This window comes from Enhydra lutris, unplaced genomic scaffold (genome assembly GCF_002288905.1).
Source record: "Enhydra lutris kenyoni isolate GAN:26980312 unplaced genomic scaffold, ASM228890v2 scaffoldscaffold39, whole genome shotgun sequence".
Taxonomy (NCBI): Eukaryota; Metazoa; Chordata; class Mammalia; order Carnivora; family Mustelidae; genus Enhydra; species Enhydra lutris.
This window is the reverse complement of record NW_019154123.1, coordinates 25,194,944-25,220,039: the sequence shown is the minus strand read 5'-3', so window position 1 is coordinate 25,220,039 and position 25,096 is coordinate 25,194,944. Positions and strand designations below refer to the sequence as shown.

Sequence of the window (25,096 nt, the reverse complement as noted above, 5' to 3'; positions counted from 1 at the left end):
AGGCCCGAGCAGCGCGGGGGGCGGGGAGGCGGCGGGAGGAGGGGATGCGGAGGGCTCTCCGGCGGCGGCGGCGGCGGCGGCGGCAAGCGGGCGAGAAGGGAGGAGCGGCGCGAGCGGCCGGAGCGGCGCAGGGCCCGAGGCGTGCATGGCGCGCCCTGAGCCCGGCTCCAGCCGGCCTCCTCGGAGCACCCCCGGGTCGCAGCAGCTCTTGGGCGGACCCCTCTCGGCCGGCTGCATCTGAGCCCTGGCCCTCGATCTCTGGATGCCGCACTGCCCGGGAGAAGCCCTCCTGCTTCGGGGCACAACGGCGGCGGCGCTGCGCCGGATTCCGCCCTCCGCCTAGTCCTTCTGCGCCCGGCGGCGGCGGGTCCGCCGCCCGCGGCGAGGAGCCTGGGGCTTACGGAGTCGGAGCGGCAGCCCTCCTGGGCCAGCGGGTCCGGGCCAGCCCCGCTCGGTTTGGGGGGAAGGGGGAGGCGAGAGGGGAAGGGCCGCGCCACAGGAGCCGGTCCTCGCCCCCGCCCCCTGCGCGGACGCGCTGAAAGCTCGGCTCGGTTTCGCGGGGGCCTCGCTCCCACTCTCGCTGCGGGAGGTGGGGGATGCGGGCTACGGCCCCCCCGGGCTCCAGGACCCACCCCCCAGGGCCCCGGAGCTGTTGCTCCGCCCGCCGCCCCCTCCCCCGTCCTCTCCACCCCCCATCCCACCTCCCCACCCCTCGTAAGAAAATAATGCTGCCTGGCTCCCGCACCTCCCAGTCGCTCCTAGTCCGCCGCGAGGAAAGGGTACCCGCTCGGTCTACCCGCCGGGACCCCCGCCTCGCCGCCCTAGCCGCCGCCTCGCTGCGTGTGCCGCTGGGCCCCGCTTAGACAGAATCTGCGAGTGCCGCGCCCCGGCATTGCCAGCCCCGGGGAGGCGCCGCCCGCAAGGACACCTCTCCGTCCCGCCTTGTCCGCAACAACTCCGGTCCTCGTCGAGCTCGACGCGAACCAGGAGTCCAGACGTCCCTCTGCGCGCGGCGCAGCCGCTCGAGCAGTCCCAGCTGCCCCAGCTCGGAGCCAACTCCATCTCGGACCTGGGACTCCGGACGAGGATTCTCAGCCACTTATCACCTCGGGGCTGTGCCTGCCTACCCGCTTGCCCTCCTGCGGCTCTTCTTCTCCGCTCAGGACGGGGGTGCCAAGATGCCCCGCTGCTGCGCAGGGCCCCGGGCCGCCCTCGACGTGTGACCCCAGCCTGGTCCCCCTGCTCGGCCGTCCGCCGTCCCCTTGGAGACCCCCGGCCCGGCCCCGGGGGGAAGAGGAAGAAGACGACGAGGCCGAGGGGGGGATGTCCGGCTCCAAAAGCGTGAGCCCCCCGGGCTACGCGGCGCAGATAGCTGCGGCGCCGGCGTCCCGGGGAGGCCCGGAACACCGTTCGGCGTGGGGGGAGGCGGATTCCCGCGCCAATGGCTACCCCCACGCCCCCGGGGGTTCGACCCGCGGCTGCACCAAGAAATCCGGGGGGGCGGTGACCCCGCAGCAGCAGCAGCAGCGCTTGGCTAACCGCTGGCGCAGCGACGACGACGACGATCCTCCGCTGAGCGGCGACGACCCCCTGGCCGGGGGCTTTGGCTTCAGTTTCCGCTCCAAGTCGGCCTGGCAGGAGCGCGGCGGCGACGACTGCGGTCGCGGCAGCCGCCGGCAGCGCCGGGGCGCGGCTGGCGGGGGCAGCACCCGGGCGCCCCCTGCGGGCGGCGGTGGCGGCTCGGCGGCGGCAGCTGCCGCGGCCGGCGGGACGGAGGTGCGCCCTCGCTCGGTGGAGCTGGGCCTGGAGGAGCGGCGGGGCAAGGGCAGCGCGGTGGACGAGTTGGAGGCCGGCGCCGTCGAGGGCGACGAAGGGTCTGGGGATGGCGGCAGCTCGGCAGAATCAGGCGCGGGGCCCGGCGCAGTGCTGTCGCTGGGCGCCTGCTGCCTGGCGCTGCTGCAGATATTCCGCTCCAAGAAGTTCCCGTCGGATAAGCTGGAGCGGCTGTACCAGCGCTACTTCTTCCGTCTGAACCAGAGCAGCCTCACTATGCTCATGGCCGTGCTGGTGCTCGTGTGCCTCGTCATGTTGGCCTTCCACGCGGTGCGGCCCCCGCTCCAGCTGCCCTACCTGGCAGTGCTGGCGGCTGCGGTAGGTGTCATCCTCGTCATGGCTGTGCTCTGCAATCGCGCCGCCTTCCACCAGGACCACATGGGCCTGGCCTGCTACGCGCTCATCGCCGTGGTGCTGGCCGTCCAGGTGGTGGGCCTGCTGCTGCCCCAGCCACGCAGCGCCTCGGAGGGCATCTGGTGGACGGTGTTCTTCATCTACACCATCTACACGTTGCTGCCTGTGCGCATGCGTGCCGCGGTACTCAGCGGAGTGCTCCTGTCTGCCCTCCACCTGGCCATAGCCCTGCGCACCAACGCCCAGGACCAGTTCCTGCTCAAGCAGGTAGGAGCGCACCTGGCCGCAGGGCCATGGGTTGTGGGGTGCACAGGCCTCGGGCTGACTCCAAAGAGAAGCAATCCCATCACCCTTTCTAAAGCAGTGAAAGAGCCAGAGCGACTTGGCTGTGCCAGTCAGTGGTGTCTATAGAGCCTCTTAACCCCCTCTGAGCCCCAGCATGTCCATTTACAAATGATGCCGTTGCCCCCGGAGAGGACACGTAGCCACTAGTGTGGGGCTAGGCGTGAGGAAGGAGAGTGGAGGAGAAAATTCTATGGCTAAGTCCCCCTTCCCTCCCCTGCCCCCGTATATAAAAGGCCCCTCACAAAAGTGTCTGGACCCCATAGCAGCCTCTCCCTCCTCGTTTGTTGAGGTTTCCTGGATAGAGAGTTGAGGAGGGGAGCTCCTGGGCGCCCCTTGCCTGGTCTCAAGGAGGAGAAATGATAACCCTGCCAGTTGTCTGAGGCCGAGGGTTTTCCATCTCCCAAGCTGGAGAGATCCCTGAACTTGAGGGAGGACTGACAAGTTTGTTTTGTTTATGAAAGTGCCCTAAACCAAAACGAAAACCAAAACCAAAACAACCTGCCTTTAGCAAAGGTGGGAAGGAGCCTCTGAGATGTGTGTGTGGTAGTCCCGCTCCTGGGCTGAGCAGAGAGCTAGCGTTGGGTGGCGTGACCCCTTTTCTAGGGTGTTCCTGGCTATTGCTTGTGGTAGGGGCTCTTTCTTCCTGGTGAGACTGGTTCCATGCACTCAGAACGGTGGGCTCTGGAGGAAATAAAACCTCTAGTTAACTGGTGACTCCACTGAAGGCTTCTGGAAGAAAGGTGCGCTTGGTCTCCCCACCTCCGGTGAGACCAGCCCCTCTGATAGGCACACCTGCTTCCTTTAGCAGTGGCCTTGTCTGGAGCTGCATGGGCCTCAGGCATTGACCCCTGCTTCAGTGCAGCTCAGCTGTGAAGCTCAGGTGAGCCCTTGACTAGGCTAGTTTCCTGACCGTGGACCCCACTGCACCCCACCCCTTTCCGGATGTCTGCGTCCTCTGATAGACCCTCTAACCATATTCCATTGGCATTCCCTTCCCCCTTCTCCCCTCTTTTGATGCCTTTTCTCAGACTTTGATTCTGTTGAGTACTGCATATTCTTTGAGGGATTTTTCTGTGCCCCCAGCTTCCTGGGTGTGGCACCCATCTCTCCACAGAGAATAACACCAGTATGGGCTTCAGGGAGCTGGGCTCTAGCTGCACCTCCAAAGTACTCCGTGACTGGGAGGGAGAGGATCTGCAGCCTCTCTGGGCTCCGGGTTCTTTTCTCGAGAATGAGAGAATTGTGTATGCTCCTTCCAGTTCCCACCTCTGTGCCAAGCCTCACCCTCTGTGCCAAGCCTCACCTCCTACCAGGAGCCCCTCCTTCCAGTCCAGCCACACTGGCCTCTCCCTCTTCTGCATGGTTAACAATAGAGTGTGAGCCACACAGCGGAGCACTTACTTATTTTCCAGCGCCCATTGGTTTTGCTCCCCGTCCAATGTAAGCTCCTTGCATGCAGGATTCTTGACGTGTATCGTTTTCCTTCTCCACCCTCTCCCTTGTCTAGCACATTTTCGGCTACTTAGTAGGGATTTAATAACTGCTTGCCAGTTTGGTTGTGTTCCAGTGAGTGGAGTAGGTGGGGCTCTTGAAGCTTCAAGTTTTTCTGATCTGGGATCAGAAGGAAAAAAAATCTTCAGAGATCAGCTTTGAACTTGACAGAGAAACCTATCGAGAGGTGGGGGTATAAGAAAAAGTTAACTGGTATTGTTAGTGCTTATATAGGCTACGAGTCTTTCTGACCTGAGGACCCAGGCTCTCACAGAGATGTCGTATCTTTGGGCGTTGTTCCTGGCTTGGGTGGGAGGCAGGTTGCTTGGATGGGTGTAGCTTTTCTGCAGAGGGAAGGGCATGTCATCCATATGGAGAAGCAGAAATTTCTAGGATTGTTCAGGGTATTTTCTCTGAACTAGCCCTAAGCCCTCCTAGATGTATGGTTTCAAGGGACTGGAATCAGATCCCAAGAAAGGAGTTCTGGTCCTGGGGTGCTCCAGCCCCATCTTAGCATAAGAATGCCCTGGCCACAGCAGAGGGACTGTCTGAGGGGCTCCCCTTCTTTCTCCGGCAAATCTCCCTTCTCTCCCCCACCTTCACCACCCCTCACCCAGGCTGCTTTTACCTGTTACTGCCTTTAGACTTGACTGTAGGCTTTTGGGTGGATTTAAACTTAACTTCTCACATTCTGCTCTGTTGAGGACAGCAAAGCTTGTTAGCAATGGTCCAGGACGAGGGAATGCAAACATTCTCCTTGCCTTCAGAGAAAACAGTATTTTAGGGGGGTTTGTATTTGGTTATGCCTGGTAGAAAATTTGTGTTTCTTGACCAAACTGTGATGGATGGTAGGGAACCATTAGTGGGACAGTCTAGCATTAACCTCTGCCTCAGAGCAGCCGGTGTTTGAGGCTGGCTTGCGTTACATGCCTTGTTCTTTTCTGGGGTAAAGACACACATCCAGGGAAATGGGGGAGCAGTGCATGGTTTCTAATGTTGGGGCATTGGAAATCCTCTCCCCCCCCCTTCGCCACCCCACAGTGCCTTGGACACATAATAGGCCCTCGGAAAACCGTATTCTTCTCTTCTCCTGCAAGGCCAGCCCCTTTGCTCCCATAGCCCACGTCCTCAACATCATTATCTGACCCGGGTATTTTCTTCTTTCCCTCCCCCTCCTTATGTTCGGGGCTCCGTTCTTTGCTCCAGTTAGGAGGAGAAGTACTTGGTTTCTGAATCAGTGCCTCCTGACGGTTTTTCCTCAAAAGATAAACGAGATGTAGTCGTCTCTGGAGGACGGTGTTTCTTCCCTTCCTATGTCTTTTGCTCTAGCTCTACCCCCAGCATCCATCACCCTCCCCCTCTGCTTTCTCTCTCACTTCCTCTCTCCTCCCGCCCCCCTTCCAGTTCCCTGTTGCTCTCTGCCCACCTTTCCTCTCTTATCTGCCTGCCGGCTTGTGCTACTTGCCCATCTCTCACTCCCTGTTTGCAGCCTCCCAGCCTCTCCTGTGATCTTGTCTCACTGTTGTCTCCTCCGTGGGGTACAGTAGGAGCGTCACGGGCTTGTTTTTTTTTTCTCCTTCTTTGCCTGTTAGAAGTCCCTCTGCTACACCCATACCATAAATAACACTCGAGCATCTGCCAAACACATTCCTCACTTGTGTTAATAGGGCTGCAATGATGCTGGAGCCTGTTGCCATGGCAACCTCATTTTTGTTTGATTGTATCCCACTCTGCTACATAAAGCCTCTGCACGCACTCACACACAAACAAGCACGCTCGCACAACCATCACATATGCTCAGCTATTAAAGATCATTTTGGAGAAAATCTCTCTGGGCTCCGTGGGTGCGGGCGGTCATCTGCTCAAGGAGATGAACATTCCTACTGTCCGGTGTTACTCTACGACGTGATGACAGATGGGAGAGGAAAGTAGAGAGTCCTGTTCAGATGTGGGGTATTATTATTATTATTTCTGAGAAGATTCTGACCCCGTACGGGTCCCTGTGAGCTTGGGAGAGTTGCGAGAATCTGCCCTCGTGGTGTGGGATGACCAGTCCTCCTTCCCTGCCCCCATCACCTCCTTCCTCTCTTACAGCCATGACCCTTCTGGAGAAACCCCACGATTGCCTGCGTTTCTTCCTCTGTGCCTGTTTGAACCTGTAACCATCAGCAATTGTCCCAGAGATCAGAGAGGCACAGGCGCTGTGTGGGTGATGTTCTGTGGCTGTGAGCACGTGTGAGTGTCTGTAGCAAACTGGCTGGTGGGGGGAGGGGCTGCCGAGCACGAACTGACTGCTGTGCATGCGCGGGTGTGTCTGCCTGTGTGCGTGTGCACACATGTGTCTGGTGTGTGTGTGTATGTGTGTCCATCGCATGGGCTGACCCCAGCAATGGAGGTGGGCCTGGGGACGGCTTTGTGTTGACTTCCAAAGGAGATCACTGCAGCTCTGTCCTGTTTCTTCTTGGCTGGTGGCTGGCCTTTCTGATTCTGGGCCTTGACTGCCTTCCGACCTTGACCTCTGGCTCCTTGGGGAAGTATTCTGGGTACACATTCCCTACTATCCCTAATGAAGCTGGGGGCTAGACTCGAGTGGCCAGCTCCTCTGAAATATAGGGCTCTGATCCTTCCCTTTCGAAGATTCTGCCTGCTGCCCACTCACTCAGCTGCCCAGTAAGTCCCATTAAAAGGCTGCCTCCTTGCTCGGGAGCTCGGCGCAGAGGCCTGTGTGGTGGGTCACTGGGGCTGCCGCCGGCCGCTCCCTCCTTGCTTGCTGGGGTGCTGTGAAGGAGGACACTCTTCCACCACAGTGCCTGGGAATTTCTGGCCACTAGTTACTGCCCCCATCACCCGCATTTCTGGACAGGAGAGATCTGGCAGCGATCTGTCTGGGGTGGGGTGGGGGTGGGCTCTGAGTTTGGAGCCCAGGAGGGTCCGCTTGTCTTAGCTCAAGGCTGATTGTTTTTGCCAATTCTCTTTGCTAATTGTTTTCAGTTTTGTTGCCCCCTTTCCGATGTCACTGGTCAGGGGTGTTTGGAGGGGAGCAGAAGCCTGGGGGGTGGGGGTCGTCAAGCAGGGCTTCTGGGTAGGGGTTGTCTTCCAGATCCCAGGGGTGCCTTGCTTCCTAGTGGGAGGACTTCAGGCAGGCCAGAGACCCAGCCGAGGAACAGGACCAGCTTCTGTATTTGTGGGAATGTTCAGTGTTCATAATTCAATCTACGTTTTGATCTGGAACAAGAGCCTGAGGTCTGTGTGCCGTGAACACAGACCAGCGTGCTCACGTCTGTCCGTAAAAAGGACACAGATGCTGTTTTGAGCCTGGTCGCGGGAACCTGCCCAATCTCACAGAAAAGTTTCAACCATCAGTATAAAAGTTCTGGACAGACGCTTTTCCATGCAGAAGGGCCCTGGCCACCGGTCACCTGTTCTGAGGGGCAGCTGGCAGCAGAAGCAGGGCTTTGGCCCACGCTGGGCCAGGCCTCTTGTTTTCCTAAGGGTCATGAAAGGTGCAGCCTTGGTCCCAGCCAGAGATGGAGTGGGTGTTGGGCAAGGCCAGATGGGAGACTCCTGTGATTGTACCATCCTGTCTATGGGAGATGTCCTGTCCATGGCGCCTGCCTCAGTTAACTGTGTGTATCTTGTCGGGGGTCCAGCTCCTGGTCATTTACTTCCCAGGTGGGGTTGGAAACTCATGCCCATCAATCCTTTGGGTGCCGTTACATAAGTTATGTTTTAGAATCTCCTCCTTTCGTCCATGCTTATCAGATGGGGGCAACTAGCTAACTGAGAGCAGGATCAGCATTAACGTTCTCTGCCAGACCCAAAACTTCATGGAGAGAGTTGGAAAGCCCTATTTCCCACCTCCTCCTCCCAGTTTTTCTCAAGGCACTGTCCAGATGTAGGACAGGGAAGATCTCTCTTTTTATAAGGTCGCAAACAAAGTCTGGGGGTTTCTGGGTAACGGACTGTGTGTTCAAAATGAGCCTGCATTGCAGACTGGCTGTTTGAGAAGACCAGCGGGTTAATGGGCATACCCAGTTCCTGGGAGGATTCAGGCCCCCTTTGAAATACTGTTGTTGATCCTGGAGTTCAGAGGAAGGTGACCAGTTGGGAAGGGGACTGGAGACCTTGACTTCTGAGAGAACATTTGAAAGGCTGGGAGAGATTCAGCTGGGAGGAGAGCAGGCTATAGCAGGGTAAGAAAACAGCTGGGCAAGACATCATTGCTGGGACCCTTGTTACCAGACACTACAAGAGGGACTAAATTTACTTTTAGTTACTCCCAAGGGCAGAGTTGGGGTAAGTGGGTGGAAACAGTGGACAGATTTCAGCTGCAGGAAGGAAGTACCTTTCCAGACTTTGGGGCAGCAGCCACTGAACCAGATGTCTCCTGGGGTAAGCAGTGGGGCAGTGGAGGCTTTCAAGTCGAGGCTGGCTGGCCTCAGCTGCACCTGTTACTGAGGAAGTGGTTCTGCTTTCAGAGGTCTGGCTTGGGCTCCAGGAATGGATCTGTTTTTTTAAACAGCTTGGATCTAGTTTTCAAAGTTCTCCAGGTGATCTTGACCGATGCTTAGGCTTGGGATCATTGACCAAGATGACTTCTTGGGTCACCGTCGACCCTAGGAGTCTGGGGTTTAGTATCCGGCATCAGTGTGACTGTCCCCTAAACCCTGTTGGGGTGTTCTGTCGTCATGCCCATCTCAGGCTTTGTTTGAAAGAAGCAAGAGCAGGTGAGGCACCTGGCTGGCTCTGTCAGTAGAACGCATGGATCTCGGGGTTGAGTTCAAGCCCCACGTTGGTGTAGAGATTACGTACATGTAAAAAATTAAGTAAAAAATTAAAAAAGAAGCAAAATCATAGCAGACCTGATGTGAGACTTTCAGGTGGGGCTGGCCAGGATGTGCTGATGGGAAGATGCAGGTCTGGAAGGCGATGGGTGGTGGTGAGAGAGGATGGAAGGGATGCCCCAGACCTGGACTCCTAGTCTCCTCTCAACTTTTCCCATCCCCTGCCTCCGGTTTGAAGCAAAGCCCTCTGTGGCCCTCTGTGGCTCACTCTTGGTGGTGGTGCTGGGGGGCGTTCAGCAGAAAGGTCGACCTCGGTTTGAGTCCTGGTTTATTCATTCCTTTGTCTGGTAGTGGTTATGAAAAATATTGAGGATACCCTGGTCCAGAACAGACGCACAGAATGGGGAGAACAAGGAGTGGGGCAAGAGTTAGGTTTGAAGGAAGAGCAGGGCTTCAGGAAAGCCAGAGGAGATTGCAGCTCTGAGGATGGGGCCAGGCCTGGCCGTGGGGGCAGGGATGCTGTCTGGGAACAATGGGATGTAGTTACCAGAAAAGGGGGAAAGACAAACAAACACGGGGAGACAGTAGTGGCTTTATTCTACAGGCCAGCCTCAAGTGTAAGCGTGCGATCCTCCCACCCCCTCCTTGCTTGTCGTGGGTTATGAGTTGTTGCTTTTGGGCTTGAGGCTTCCTGACCTCACACGTGGGTGGTCCCCCCTCCCTTCCCCATAGGGGTCCTTGGGCTTTATCGCACAGCTCACTGCATTCTCAGTTGGCTCTTGGAAGGGGTCCTTGGGGACCCCAGTGCCTGGCACATAGTAGGTGCTCAGTGAGGGTTTGAATGAGTGAATGAATGGGTGGTGGGGTGGGTGGACGGCTGCACACAGACTCTGTTGTGCCGAAGTGCTAGACCAACACCTCCACAGAAGGAAGCGATGCAGCTTGGCTTGGAAGCCTATTTTGGTGGATTGCAATCCGAAACTCCGAGCAGGGCTTCCAGAATCCCTCCTGCTGCAATCTAAAACGTGTGCCTTCTTGGAAACGGAGAGCTGTCGCCTGGCACTGCCGATACTATATCACTTCACATATCTGAAAACCATTATTAAGTCATTCTTTCAGCCTTCTCCCCGTTCAGTCAGACAGCAGCTGTTTATTAGGCACCTACTGTATATCAGGCACTGTGCTAGGCCATGGCAGGGGGCGGGGTGCGTTTCAGAGGCTGGGTCCCGGCACGCAGGACTGCCATTAGCCCATACTCTAAGTGTCCTTTGGAGGGATGTTAATAGATGTTTTGCCTACACACATTTGCTTCTGTGTCAGATGAGCTTTGGACATACTGGCTTAAACAGAATTCTTTACAGTAGGACTTCAAAGCTTTGAATGTGTTAATGCACACTAAAATTTGTCAAGGGGGGATATCATATGAAGACTTTATCAAGCATATTTGATCCTAGAATCCATTTTTTAAGGAACATAACAGGGGTCAGTAGTGTTTGTTGGGGGGCGCTTGGGTGGCTCATGGGTTAAGCATCTGACTTCAGCTCAGGTCATGATCCCAGGGTCCTGGGATCAAGCCCCTGCATCAGGCTTCTTGCTTGGTGGGAGTCTGCTTCTCTCTCTTCCTCTGCAGCTCCTCATGCTTGTGCTTACTCTCATGCTTTCTCTCTCTCTCTGTCCAATAGATAGATGAAAACTCTTAATAAAAGTAAAAAAAAAATAGTGTTTGTTGGAACTCATTTTAGGACACAACTGCTTCAGGAGCTGGGAGCAGCCTGTAAATTTCTCAGGCATGGGCCTCTGGGATAGGCCTAGACAAAGTAATCGAGATGGGGGCATTATCTGGGGGCTTTCCTCCCTCCAGAAGATTTTTCAGCCGGCACTGGCTGGCTGCCTGTTTTAAAGTCTCATTCCTCATCTGGATCTGAAATCCTTTATAAAATAGAGGGTTTTGATGGAAGGGACCACGAAGATGCATCCTTTAATCTAATTTTAGTTTTTGTTTTTTTCTGCCTTTTTTTTTTTTTTGCTATCATTCGATATTGGAGCAGGTTGGTTGGGTTTCTGTATAATGACCTTTGGTTGGTCTGGGGTCCACTGAATGTCTTTCTAGAACTTTCTTCAGGCACTGATTATATGGCTGTCTGTAGGGAAGTAAGTGATGGGTGATTCTAGATCATTCTTCTTCCCTAAATTTTGTTTTCTTCCCACCTCAACCCTCCAAAAGGAAGAAGTCTTGAAAGATTATTGATTATAGGGGCGCCTGGGTGGCTCAGTGGGTTAAGCCTCTGCTTTCGGCTCAGGTCATGATCCCAGGGTCCAGGGATCGAACCCTGCATCGGGCTCTCTGCCTATTTGTGATTTCTGTCTGTCGAATAAATAAATAAATAAAAATCTTAAAAAAAAAAAAGGTTATTGATTATATGGGGTGCTTGGGTGAGCCTGGGTGGCTCAGTCATTAAGCGTCTGCCTTCAGCTCAGGTCATGATCCCAGGGTCCAGGGATCGAACCCTGCATTGGGCTCCCTGCTCAGGGGGAAGCCTGCTTCTCCCTCTCCCACTCCCCCTACTTGTGTTCCCTCTCTCTGCTGTGTCTCTCTGTCAAACAAATAAAATCTTTAAAACAAAACAAAACAAAAGACAAAGATTATTGATTATAAACCATGAGTATATACTGAATGTTTACTAGGAGTCAGACATGGAAGGAACTAATCCCCTCCATACATGACCTCATTTAACTGTAATATCCCTACGAGAAAGACATTTTTATCCTCATTTCAGGGCTTGGATAATGAAATAAGAGAAGGTAAGTCACACAGCTGGTGACAAGGTCACACAGCCTGTGACAGAGCAGATGGTATGGCATGCCCCCATATTCCCTGGGCGTGTACCTTTCCACTCCTGCCAGCCGTAAGTACCTGAGGGCTTTTTCTGGCCCTGAGCCTCTCTGCTTGCCCATGGGGCAGGTCAGAGTGCTGAGGGTCTCCAGCCTGAGAGTGGCTCTCAACCAGTGACCATCGTGTACTGGTGGAGGGATACCCCAGCTCCCTTGTCTCTGGGGTGCGGGGAGTCTCACTCTGAGACATGTGTTCTCCCGGCTCCCCACCCCAAGGAAGTTGTCGGCTCTAGTTGCCCACAGTGGTAACAGGCTTGATGACGTTCCCTTTTTCTGGGCCTTCTTCCTTTCCTTGTCTCACTCCTCCATTCCCCTTTAGTGTTTCTTGGGGTCACCTCCCAGGTAAACCACTTGTACTTGAATCCTTGTTGCAGGATCTTTTCCTGTGGGGAATCCAAATCAAGAGTTGATAAATGGGGATTCTAATCCAGGTCTATCTTAAACACCAGGAAAGGGGAGAGGCTGCTTATGGGGGTAAACATACATTGGGTGCAAGACTTTGTGGTAGGCTCAGAACTTAGTCTTGGGGTGCCTGGGTGCCTCAGTCATTAAGCATCTGCCTTTGGCTTTGGTCATGATCCCAGGGTCCTGGGATCCAGCCCCGCATCAAGCTCCCTGTTTGCAGGGAAGCCTGCTTCTCCCTCTCCCAATCCCTTTGCTTGTGTTCCCTCTCTCACTGTGTTTTTCTCTGTCAAATAAATCAAAACAATTAAAAATAAAAGAACTGAGTCCTGCCTGGGCCCCTCACTCCTACCTGGTAACCTTTGTCACTAGTAGAGTGGTTGTTGCTGGACGAGAGGAATGAATTGGAATATAAAAAACAATTAAAAAAATATATCTCTATAAATATACACTGCCTGGGTGCTGAGTGAGGAGCCAATGCGGGGCTTGATCTCATGACCCGGAGATCCTGACCTGATGCTTAACTAACTGAACCACCCAGGCGCCCCCCCATCTCTTTTTTAATGACTCATTTTCTCATATGACTAGCACTTGATTGATAACAAAGTACTTTACCATGTGTGATCTCCCCTGCTACACATGAGGGTTCTGAGGAGTTGATGGGTTTGGATGGGGCAGACAGGAGCTCTAAGCCCAGAGGCCCAGAGAAAACCCTCATTCTGTCCCAAGCTGAGCTGCTTTGCCCCCTCAGTGTTTCCTGTTCACGGGGGATGATAGATTCCTGATTGACAGGATCTGACATTGGGTGGCCAAAACAAGGTAATGCATTCCCAATTCCAGACCTGTGTTACTGATACTATGTTGGAGAGGGGAAAGTAGGGATTCTGAGGGGTTCAGTGACCTCATTTAGGTCACACAGCTAGTCATTTTGCTTGGAACCTGCCCCATAAATCCCGATTTCTGACTCTAAATCCAGTGCTCTTTTCACTTATGGACTCAGCCTTGCCTCCACTTCGTGGTGCGTACAGAAGCTAGAGAAGGCACAGCTGTTGTCAGGCAGTTATCTCGGTTGGGTTTTGGAATGCGTGGTGTTTTATTTGTGATAGCCTTCCTTCCTTCATGGTGTCTGGCTCAGGTGGGCATTCAAAGAGTTGTCATTTCCTGAGCCTGCAATGCTTCGAGGGAAGGCAGCCTGGAGGTGTTCAGGGGCTGCTTGGGACCAGATGCTTACCGATGAAGAGCTCTTGAGTGGTTTTATGGATGTGCGATAGGGACTGAGACCCAGGGGAGGGGTCAGAAGTGACACTAGGATGGCTTACCTCGGGGGAGGCCGCCTCCTATCCACTCTTACAGTGGCATAAGTGGAGCAGGGGAGGGGAGGGGAAGGGAGAGGCTGCCAGGGATGCGTCATGGTACTCCTTGGTACAGCCTGGAGGTCAGACCCCGGGTCTTTCTGGCAGTACCATCTAGTAGATGTGCGGTTTAGTGCTTATGAGAGTGTTCCTACGATATCGTCGAAGCCCAGCTCCTCACAACCAGCAACATCTTTTTTTTTTTTTTAAAGATTTTATTTATTTATCTGACAGACAGAGATCACAAGTACGCAGAGAGGCAGGCAGAGAGAGAGGAGGAAGCAGGCTCCCCGATGAGCAGAAAGCCCGATGCGGGGCTCGATCCCAGAACCCCGGGATCATGACCTGAGCTGAAGGCAGAGGCTTTAACCCACTGAGCCACCCAGGCACCCCACAACTAGCAACATCTTAAAAAGTACCCCAAACATCCTGCTTCACATCCGCTTCTCTCCCTGTCCCTCTTCTCAAGAAGATGAGAGGAAAACATTAACTCCTACCCAAGTGCCATTTTTTGCTAAGTGGGATTTCAGGATCATTATTTTCACATTCTCTTTTGGGGATGGGAAAGCTATTTATTTGTTTACTTAGCCTGCCAAGTCCCCAGTCTGCCTCTGGCCAATGCTCTGTTCCTGTCAACATTTTACCCTGTTGCACAGGAGGGAACCATCCGCCACCCTCCCCCATTCCCCAACTGGCTCCCGGTGGGTACCACCAGCAGGTAGTGTCTTGGCCCTACATCTCAGTTGAGGAGTCTGCCAGGGGAGCAGTGCGTGAGCTGAACCTTGGTGAGCAGGGCAGCCTTGTGCCCCTCCCTACAGGCCCTGACCCTGTAGCTCTAAAGTAGAAGGTCCTTTTCTTTTTCCCTGTAGTACTTATACTGGTCTGTAATTTGTCTGGCTCGTTTTTCCATCTTTCTACTTGACAGTCAGCTTTCTGAGGGCAGGGGTCTGTGTCTGCTTTAATACCCAGGTTTTTACGGAATCCTATTGACTGTCTGGTCCCTACTTGCCCAGCAGTGTGGGAAGACAGCGGACATTTTGCATTCTGTTTCCGCAGGGATTTCTGACTTGGCAGAGAAGAGTCCCTCGTGGTGCTCCCTCCCTGGACCAGGGAAGGCTTGCTCTCCACTGGTGGGGGACCACATGCCTGGGGTCATGGCGTTAGAAAACACTGCTTTTCTCCTGTACCCTCTTCCCTCTCTCGGATTTCCTACTGGTCTGGCCGGTGGCGTAGAGCAGGGCCCCTGCCGCTGTTTGCTTCCCACCCTACCCCACCCCATCCTCAATCCCCTGTCTTTTTTTTTTTTTTTAAGGTTTTATTTATTCATTTGACAGAGAGAGAGAGAGGGAGAGAGCAAGAGAGCACAAAGAGGGGGAGCCGCATAGGGAGAGGGAGAAGCAGACTCCCCACCGAGCAGGGAGCCTGATGCAGGGCTTGATCCCAGGACCCTGAGATCATGACCTGAGCAGAAGGCAGACCCCAATTTGACTGAGCCACCCAGGTGCCTAATCCCCTCTTTTTCTCATCTTTCCTGCTGCCTGAGTCCTCCCTGACTCTGCCACTCCTGCTGTAAGGTGTGGGGAAGACCCCCAGAGACTTGCCAGGAGTCGAGTTTAACCATAAGGACAATAAATATGGGCACGGATAACTACACAGATGCCAGAAAGTGTTCTTCATGCTTCTGAAAGCAATCCCGTGGAATCGCGGTTCCCGCAGTACATTCTCAGCTTCCTTCGAGTTGGTTGCCGCGTGCTCCCCTTTTCACCTCAAACTCCCAGGGCCAAGACCTCAGCTCTCTGGGTGGGTTAACCTCAAGAGACCCAACGGAGCTTAATGTGTGGGAAGTGAAGGCACATCTAGGGGTTCTTACGTAACGCCGGTACCCAGGCTCATGCGGGGGAAGGGGCCCCGGGGGTGGGGGGGGGAGCTGGGCATCTGTAAGTTCTCACGTTCCTGGTGAGTCTGCTGCGCACCGGGGCGGAGTACTACGGCCCTGAGCTTCCCTCCCTCCGCCGAGGGACCGTGTAGATGACACTGAGTCTGATTTATGGCTATACTGAAAGGCGAGTTGTTCATATCGAAAGGGTTTATTGTGGTGATTCAGGAAAGAGTGATGGCCACTAAAAATTATTGCAGGCATGTAATGGGAAGAAAACTTGGTTGGTGGTCAGTGTATAAAATCTTGTCAGGCGAGGCTGTGGCTTGGTCTATTTATGTTGCTCTTATCACCAGCAATTAGCCCCAAACGTGGCTCGATAAATGGCTGAGCTTGGTGCTGTAATAACGGCAGGAATATTTTTGGAAATGACTGCCGCACCATGTGCTCGCCCGAGCCGCCCTAGCAGGGGCGCAGATCTCCCTCTACGGGCTGCGGCCCCGGCAGAGACACCCGGGTCCCTTATGCTCCGCACGAACTCCGTCCTGTCTTCCGTACATGGCATCTCCCTTCGGAGTGGGCGGAAATCGTGCAAACACCCGTGGCCTTCCTCCCCACCCTCAGCAGTGTTCGCGGTCCTCTGTGAGTCCCTCCACCTAGACTGTAAACGAGAACAGCGTCTGTAGTAGATGCTCAAAAAGTATTTGTGGGATGGATGAATGAATTTGCCCCGAGGGACACAGCAGGTCACTAGCGAGGTTTGTCTGGCGCTGTTAACTACGGGTACTCCTTTGACTCTTGATTTCTTGAAAAGCAAGGGGTGATGTCGTTAGTGACTCCCTGTGTGCATTTACTACTATCAGCCTGTGTGGCGAAGACACCTTCAAATTACTTCTTCTCCAGCACCTTCAGATCAGGGCAGGAAGCACAAGGGCTCTGCTTCAGTCTTCACGCTCTGGGGACACCTAGAGAAGCACAGGAAATCAGGGTCCATCTGAGAACTGGGACGATGGAAACACACCAGGTGTGTGGGGTGGAGGCCTGGAAAGCACCCCTATCCAGGACAGAGCGATGTCCTTGGGTTAAATTGTACTCAAATGGCCACATGTGGATTTCGCCGTGGTCTTTTTTGGAAAGGGGTTATCTGGGGAGAGTTAATTTTGGATTTTGCTTTACATTTATTTTTAAAGTGGGATATTTCTCCAGCATTGGTGACAATGGCCTAGAAAAGCCAGTTAGTCACCAGCTGACATCTTCCCTGTGTGGGGTGTTTTGCCCCTGCCTGTTTCCCACCTGCCTTCCTTCCGTGGGGTGGGTTTAAACCCTCTCCCTCCCAGGTGTCTGGGGAGATTGCACTGGCAGACAGGTCTCTAGGGAACTCCTGCTGGGTCTGGAGTGGTGTTATTCTCTGCTTTGATCCTGGGGTGTGTGGGGTGGCAGGTGATAGCTTATAGGGGTGGCAGGACAGCCCCCAGGAATGCGCTTTGCTTCTCCTTGGACGAAGCAGTGGCATCCAGGTGAGGCTGTGTCCAGGTCTGTAAGATAGGTTCCAGCCTGCATTCTCCTGTAGTCTTTCGTTTTGTTTTCGTTTTTCTTTAAATTTGCTTTTTATCTTCTGGAAGTAAAAGGGAAATCACCCTAAACCCAGGTTTGGAAAATAGACCTGGTTTCTCTTAAGGAAACAGAGATGTAGGCTGCCCACTCCACTTTCCCTAGGGTCCTCTTTATGTTCCACTGCGGAAGGAAGAGGGTGCCTTGGGCCCCTGGGCGAGGAGGGCCCCCTCCACACCCCCCAGGCTGGCCCTGGAATGACAGGGAGCACTTAACTCATTTACTACAGGCGAGTAAACACTACCCGCTTGGAGACTTCCACTAGGTTTCCACAGCCCCAGCTGGAATGAGCCTAATAGGGACGGCTCAGGCCTGGAGGGAGCAGGGCAGTGGCTGAGGGCAAGTGAGCTTGGGAGGACCTGTTGCAGTCCTGTGCAGGTGTCAGGGTGGGGGGCATTCGTATCCTCCTTAGAGTGGAGGGGCTGGCAGCCTTGGGTTTCCAGAAAGCTGAGAAGCTACCAGGTAAGCCACACCCTGACTTCTCCCACTTGCTCCCACCACCTTGGCCAACCCCATCCCCATGGGGAATGGGGACTCTGGTGGTCTTGGAGGAACCTAGTTCTTTCTGCCATTCAGGTAATTCAGGGGCTATGGGAACAAAAAACGATATAGCCCTTTGGGGACTGAAAGTCATGCAGCAGACACGACAGGGTTCCTGGATGCTTCTTTCCTGCTTTAAACTCCATCACGGGTCCCTGTCCACCAATCCTCCTGGTCAGTGTCCTTCCACCTCCTGGAACTTAGTATGTCCTAAACCAAAATTCTTCAGCATTCCTAACTTGGCTTTATTTTTGTCAGTGTCATTTCTCTCTCTGCCTGGGTCCTGATGTCCAGGTTGGTGGATTGAGTTGTTTAGCAAATATGGCCCATGTGTTAAGCACTGGGAACCGAGATGAATTAGCCACAGACCCTTCCCTTGAGAGGAAACCTGTAAATAGTGTCTCTCACGTACCAGGCTCTGTTCTAAGTGCTTCAGTTGTGTTAAGTCATTTAAACCCCACAACTGCAGTATGAGATAAGCACAGATGTTGTCACCCCCATTCTGCAGATGGGCACATTGAGACATGGCAGGTTAGAGCCAGCTGAACTGATGACCCAGGCAGCCTGGCTCCAAGTCTAGTCTCTTACCTCGCGCACCCCGGGGCTCAGTGGGGCACCTGCAGTGTTGGCACCGGAGACAGAACCTGCTGGCTTCTTCCTGGTGGGAATGGGAAGTGCTGCAGCAAAAGGGAGGCTGGCTAGTAGGTGGGACTAGGTTGGGAAGAGTGTAGATTTCTGGGCCAAGACTTGTTTGTTTGGAGGCAAAGACGATCTCTAGAAGGTTCTTATGGGTAGCAAGTGGCTGTGTCCCCATGTGTATTTAGAAATGTGGTTTTAGTGTTGGTGTTTGGAGCTGAAGCGGGGAGGGTAGGATGTGAGTGGTGAGACTGCTGACCTTGGCCCTGAGACTAGGTGAGGTGGGGAGTGGGAGGGTGGAGAGTTGAGGGTCGGGCCTTCAGACAAGAGAGGGAGGTTCCCAGAGAGCACCTGGGCATTTGCCTATTAGTTTCTTCTTGCCTTGGTTTCCAGCTGCTCCCTCGTGCTCTCTAACCAGGACACCAGTTCTCCAACCTCTGGGCAACTGGATATCTCCTCCTTTCTGGGGAGATATGGGATGGATCCCTCCTTTCCTTTTCTTGGATTTTAAATATCCCATGTGCCTCCCCCACTTTGAATCCCTAGGGCTCTGCCTTTGTCCAGAGTGTCCAGTTAAGCACTCAACATTCAACCTCTGAGTTCTCCCTCTGGAAACTGGGACCCCCTGCCGCAGCCAGCCCAGCCAGGTACCCAGAGATCCCATGTCTCTGAGAACATTACCCTGCTCTGGGACCTGGTGTCTTGGCCTCGCTGACCCCCAGCAGAGCTCCTTGCACTCCCCGAGTCCCATTATGCAGACTTCTACATATTGTCCTTTCTCAGAGACCCTCTGACAAAGTGCGTATGGAACTCACTTGTTCATTGCTTGCCTGCCCGCCATCCCCCGTAGGAGTGGCTGCTTCCCCAGGTAGAGCCTCATGCTCAACGACTGTCTTCCCTATGCCTACACAGTTGGAAACCCCAGGTCTGCCGCACCCCTCTGGGCCTCGTTAGCAGGCCCCTGCCCCTTCTGAGCTTGTTTTGCATAAAATAGGATCTAATACAAATCGTGAGCTTGGAGGCTTGTGTGGGACATTATATGTGATGATATATACAAAGGACTTAGCACAGGGCCTGCCCAACTAAAATGCCTGAAAAGATGACCCGTGGTCTGTCCTGGCTGTGTCTAGTTTGTACTTTTAAATTCCCATACATTCTAGGAGAGCCTAGTGTTTTTCTCCAATGTCTGTGAGCATGGATGGTAGTAAAGAGGGTAGAAGAAAATTGCACTACCTCCCAGAAGAAGGCTAAGTGGAGGGAGGGCTAGGTGCTGGGGCGGGGGTTTTGATTTCAGGCTTGTCTCATCCTTATTCTGGCTACCAGATGACTGGCATAGACCCCCTAGGAGTAAGGCAGCTTCCAGAACCGACTGGGACTAGTCTGGGAACTGGGGCAAGACTTTCCTGGGTAAGCATGAACTGGGGAGTGGGCTGGGCCAGGTCCCCCCCTGAATTTGGTGGTGGCTGTTGCTGAGGAGGCTGTGAGGAGATGAGGCCTGTGACCAGCATCCCCTATCAGGACCGTTCTAGAGAGGTCAGTAAGTAAACTGAGAGTGGTTTTCAAGAGTCAGAGGCCCTGGGGGAGAGGGGGACACACATCTGCTTTTCCCAGACGTGCTTTCTTCTATAACTTCATTAAGACACGTACTCAGGCAGCAAAGGACAAAAAAAACCACCCACGGACCACCAGAGGCCTCAGTGTGGAGAGCACTCTGAGCTGGGGAGAAGTCCAGAGAGAGGCCAGACTAGACACTTGAGGGATCTGGTCTGAAGGTGAGGGACAGCAAGGCCATTGAGTCACATGGCTTGCCCCTCAGTGAGTATCTAGGTGGGACAGGGCCCTTGCCTGGTCAAGAGATCAGTGATGATGTCCAGAACATTACCCCAGCTGGTTAGACCTTGGGGGCTAGAAACAGGACTGGCCAGCTGGGTGGACTGTTGGAGAACTGCTGGGAAGCGGCCTGCCGGCTTCCTGCCTGTTCCTAACCTCATGTGCCCCAGACAGGGCCCCTTCCCTCCAGTGCTGCTACCCTCCTGGTGCACCAGGGGCCCCCTGTGCCTGGGCTGCACTCAGGATGCTCGGGGAGGGGCTAGGCCAGTGCCAGAAACCACAACAGACCCTGACCCTGGCTAATGGAGGCGGTCTCGAAATGGACCTTTTTTCTTTTTGGCTAAATTAACATTTGGCATTTCAGGGTGCTGGCCCCATGCCCGGCTGCTCTGGCCTTCTGCCTGTCAGCTCCTTTGAGGCTATTTTTGCCATTCACTTATTTATTAACTATTATTGCTCCCCAGGACAGATGGGCACACACACACACACACACACACTCTGACATGCATGTGTGTGCACAAACACACACCCTCAACCCAGAGCCCATTGGAAAAGCTAGCCTGCACCCACCAGGCTGAACACAGGGTGCACAGGGGGATATGATTAAAGGGTGGTCACTGAGTCGGGGTGGAGGAAGGGCTGATGGAAGGCAGTGGCCTCCCCAAGCTCATCATTCCCCAGAAATGCCTCCCACCCCCACAGAGCATCTCTGTTCCTGTTCTCTCGCCCTCAAGGATGTTCAGTCCTAGGAAGGGCTCATGGGGGAGAAGATTGTTAGCCCTGTCTGAACCATTATCCTTCCAGAAAAATAAGCAGGGGCCCTGGGAGAACTAAGGGCCCTCTTGGTAGGACTTTTCTATCTGGTTCCACCAAGCCCATGTCTTCCAGAGGAGGGAAACGTCACTTCTGCCTTCGGAGAGCTCCCAGCCTGGGGAGAAGGGGAGAAGAAGAGTTCTCAATCCCACCCCCTGACAGCCAAGAGCATGAGAAGGGACAGGCATGAACCGAGGGGAAGTGTGCACACAGCCCTGCCCATCATTTGATCCCCTTGAGAGCAGGTTGCTGGAGCAGAACAGATGCTAAGCCCCACAGCACATAGACCTGTGAGCCCCTCCTGCGTTCAGGGCACTCTGTGCAGTACAGGGGTGTACGACGTGGACCCTAGAGCGTTGTGTGATAATGCCCACGTTTGTTTCCAGTCTCCTTGTTTCGGGGCCAGTCTCTCTGCTCTGAGGCTGGAGCCCTGGCCACGCCCCCATCCCCCCAGCAGCCCCTGACACTGGGGCTCCCAAGGGCAAGCGTGGAGCCAGTGGGAGAATAGAATGAACAGCAGAGACCTTCCGCCTGAGGCTCTCTGGCCCCTTTCCTGGGTGTTGGCTTGTTCATGTGAGAAATGGGACTGACTCTCTTGCCACCTCCAAGATCAGGGGCTGGGGTGGAAGCTGCCCGGGAGTGATGGTGACCAGGCCTGAGTCCTGGGGTAGCTCCCTATTTTCTCCCACTCTGCTGGCCAGCCCCACCCTTCCCTTCTTAGGGTGTGTGGTAGCTACTTAACTCATCCCCGGTGAAATGCCTGCACCATCCTTCCAGAAAAATAAGCAGGGGGCCTAGGATGGTTCTCCGCCTCAAGGAGACACTGCACTCCTGTCCATGGATGCTGTCTGCGGAGGGTCAGCCAGCTGCTGGGCTCTGTCCTGTGGGGCTTCTGCCTTGGGACCCAGTGCCAGCCCTTCTCAGCATGTCAGAGAACTTCAGAGCAGGGGGCTTGCCCCTTCCATCAGAGTGGGAGCTAGGGCTGGGGCTCCATCTCCCCCATCAAGACCAGGAGCTCCTGAGGACAAGGACCATGTCTCCCCTATCAGACTAGATGCTCCCTGAGGCCAGGGGCTGAGTCTGTCCTCAGTAGATTGGGAACTCTCTGAGGGCAGAGGATGTTACCTCCCCCATCAGACTGGGAGCTCCCTGAGGATGGAATTGGGCCTTTTCTTCCCCACTTTCGGACCCAGTTCCTGGCCTATGGGACACAAAGGTGCTCAGTCCCGGGCACCTGGAAAACCTGGAAAGTGGGTGGAATGCTCGGGGCTCCACAGTTTATAGCCAGGGATACTGGAAGAGGAGAAATTTCCCACCTTCCTGCAGAAAGTCAGAGCCAACAATTAGACCCCCTTCAGCAGAAGTTTCACTTTCCTTTCCCTTCTACCCAGGGGTGGAATGGGGACGGGTTTTACAGTCAGGATGTCATAGTATGATACCAGGTGAGCTCTAAGAGTTTGTACTAAGCCCAGGGCCTGAGTCGGGGGTGGGTGCAGGTGTGAGTTGGGTGGGTGGTCAAGGAGGACTGGGTAGCTCCCTGGTGGGCCAGTCTAACTGCCCTCTTGAACTGCTGCCTTACGTGACCCAATTCTGAGCCCAGGGCTGGGGCAGCCCTGGTCACTTGTCCTGTCCCCGCTTTGTCCTCAAGCTTGGCCCTGATGCTTCTCCCCAGGAGGGACATTTGGGAGGACCTCTCTGCTCCATGCATCCAAATTATGCCAGCCTCCTGTCAGACTGTGATCTGTGTCTGTATCTTTCTCTCCTACTTGAGAAAGGACAGTCTTCCTGATTTGTGTGCTTGTCCCTCTCCTGGAATGGCCATGACCCTTGGATTCTTCTGGAGTACCACGGCTTCTAAGGGGCATGAGGAGGGGCTCATTGAGGAGGGGTCTAAGCCAACTGCTGGTGGGCCTGGAATGGAAGCCAGTGTCATATGGTCTGGTCATTCTGGTGGGGGCTATGGGAGGGGGATTTGCAGCACCTCCGGTCATGAGCTGAGTTAACTGCCCTTGACCTGCAGTCATGACTCAGTTGCTGTGTGTTTTAACGTCAGGTGCTTGGGCTTTGCAGTCAGGCGGCTCTGGGTTTGAAACCCACCTCTGCCACCTCCCTGCGCACAAGTCACCTCGGACGAGTGCCCACACCTCTGACCCTTGGGTCCCCATCTGATCACTTAGGGCTGTTTCTGTTTATTCCACAGCACTGTTCTAAGACTTGTGCGCTAATCTGTGTAAAATCATGGAAATGCCCGAGACCGGCCGAGAGGAAGAGTGCTGTCAGTCAGTTGTCTAGCTCCTTTGGCTCCTGTGCTCAAGCTAGTTTCTCCATGGTCTTAAGTGTTTTAACTTCTGGCTGCTCTAGCTACGCATCTAAATCTTGCCTCAGCTTTGGTGCCACTTTGCCGAGAGAAGGGGAGAAAGTGTGGCCATATTAGGAGCTGAGCAGAACCCCAGGAGGGCCCCTTTCTGCCCAGGAGGAAGCTGGCATTCCCAGTGCCGGCACACTGTTCTGCCTCCTAGGCAAGACTGCATTATTATGAGCTAATGTCTGTGCTGTCCCCGGAGTGGCCAGGGAAGAAACCTCGAGTAATACGATTACTACAACAGTAATAATAACAGCAACAACACCAACAAGGACGCACAATTATAGAGAAGCCAAGATTTGAGGACCTGGCTCCAGGCCAAGGCTGTGGTTAGTGCACGAGGGATGGCTGTGAGGCTAGAAGGCAGTGGGTTTCTGGCTTTTCGTGCTCAGTTCTCTCTCTCTCATTGTCTTCCCCCAGTAAATACAAAGCCTCTGGACATGGGTACAACAGGTTTTTGTTGAGTTGTATTTTCCTAAAAGACGTTGAAATTCTAATTCAGTACCTGTGGCCTTATTTGGAAATAGGGTCTTGGCAGATGATCGAGTTAGATGAGGTCATTGGGGGGGTTGTTAATCCAATGATTGGTATCTCTATAAAAAAGGGGAAATTTGGATGTAGAGATAGACATGTGTTGAAAGAAGATGGCCTGGAGACAAGGAAAAAGGCCATCTACAAGCCCAGGAATGCCCGAGGCTCCCTAAAGCTAGGAGAATGGACAGATTCTCCCTTCCAGCCCAGAGAAACCAGCCCTGCTCACGCCTTGGTTTTTGGACTTCTGGGCTCCAAGACTGTGAGACAGTAATTTTTGTGGTTGAGCCTTCAGTTTGCGGTGTTCTGTCAGGGCAACCCCCGAAACGAACGCCAAGTCAGATGGGTGTATGGCTCCCTCACCCCACAGCCACCCTGAGCTGCCTGCTACCCTCAGGGGAGAAGAATGGGGTTGGCGTGGAACAGCCATGGTCTGTGGCCTGCTGTCAGGCTTGGGCTGGCCTTGGGCATCTGACTTCTGTCTCAGAGGGTCAAGGTCCTTGGCCTGCAGATGAACAGAGCTGGAGCCATTTATAGGGCCTGAGACACAGAGAGCCCACTCCTCACCTTCTACCCTGCCTTCCTGCCCCTCTCCTCTGCCTCTGAGAGCACTTACCACCTCCTCCCTGCTCCAAGCCAGAGGAAACAGAGAAAGGAGATCCCAAATCCCCAGAGACGGCAAGCCAAGGTGGGGATTTGGGCCTGAACATTACTGCCCATCCCCTCACCGGTCTCCTGGAACCTTAACTCTGTTCTCTAGGCGGGAAATGGCTTGCCTGTCTGGTGTGTATCTGTGTGCCTGTGAGTGTGTGTATAGAGAATGTCCCTCATTAAGCTACTGTAGGCCTCGTGACCATGACTCATAAGCGTACAATCAGGCTGCGCCGGACAGAGGAGACCTGTCCCCGGGGCGGGCGATGCCGGCTCCTGACGCGGCAGCCAGCGCCAAGGCCCTCCCCGGCGCACCTTGGCAGCCCGCCCCTGCCTTCTCCCTCCAGAGAACTGATTGTTCAGTGTCACTTGAGGGAACAGATAGGTCCCAAGTGCCTCTGTCTGTACGGCACGGGGATCCAGTGATAAGGAAGGCACAGGGCTCGCCCACTGGGAACGTGTCATCCATGCAGGATGGAGGGGTGGGTGGCGTCTAAGACAAGCACACGAACATCTGAGGGGAATAAGATAAGGAGCATGGAGAAGTGCAGACTGAGAGTCAGGAGCGGGGAGAGGGCCTGGAGTGAGGAGGAAGAGCTCAGTAGCCACTGGGGATGTTGGGGGCAGGGGAGGAGCCCAGGGGGTCTTCATGAGGGAGGCGCTGACAGGCCGCTGACAGAAGCAAAGGGCTGGAGGCTGGAGGGTTGCAGGGTGTGTCTGGGCACACTGAGTCTTCCTGGTGACCCAAGTGCAGAGTCCTCCCTGGGGTGGCTGGGAGGTGAGGCAGGACATG

General features: G+C 54.5%; 1 protein-coding gene across 1 annotated transcript in view; it reads left to right on the top strand.

The window, feature by feature from the left end:
• Positions 1-1,323: 1,323 nt before the first annotated feature.
• Positions 1,324-25,096, top strand: part of LOC111155044 (adenylate cyclase 5) — a 146,092-nt gene continuing 122,319 nt past the window's right edge. Inside the window, exon 1 of the mRNA XM_022515072.1 lies at positions 1,324-2,454. Within this exon, the coding sequence (XP_022370780.1) occupies positions 1,324-2,454 (1,131 nt within the window). The remainder of the gene's footprint in view (positions 2,455-25,096) is intronic.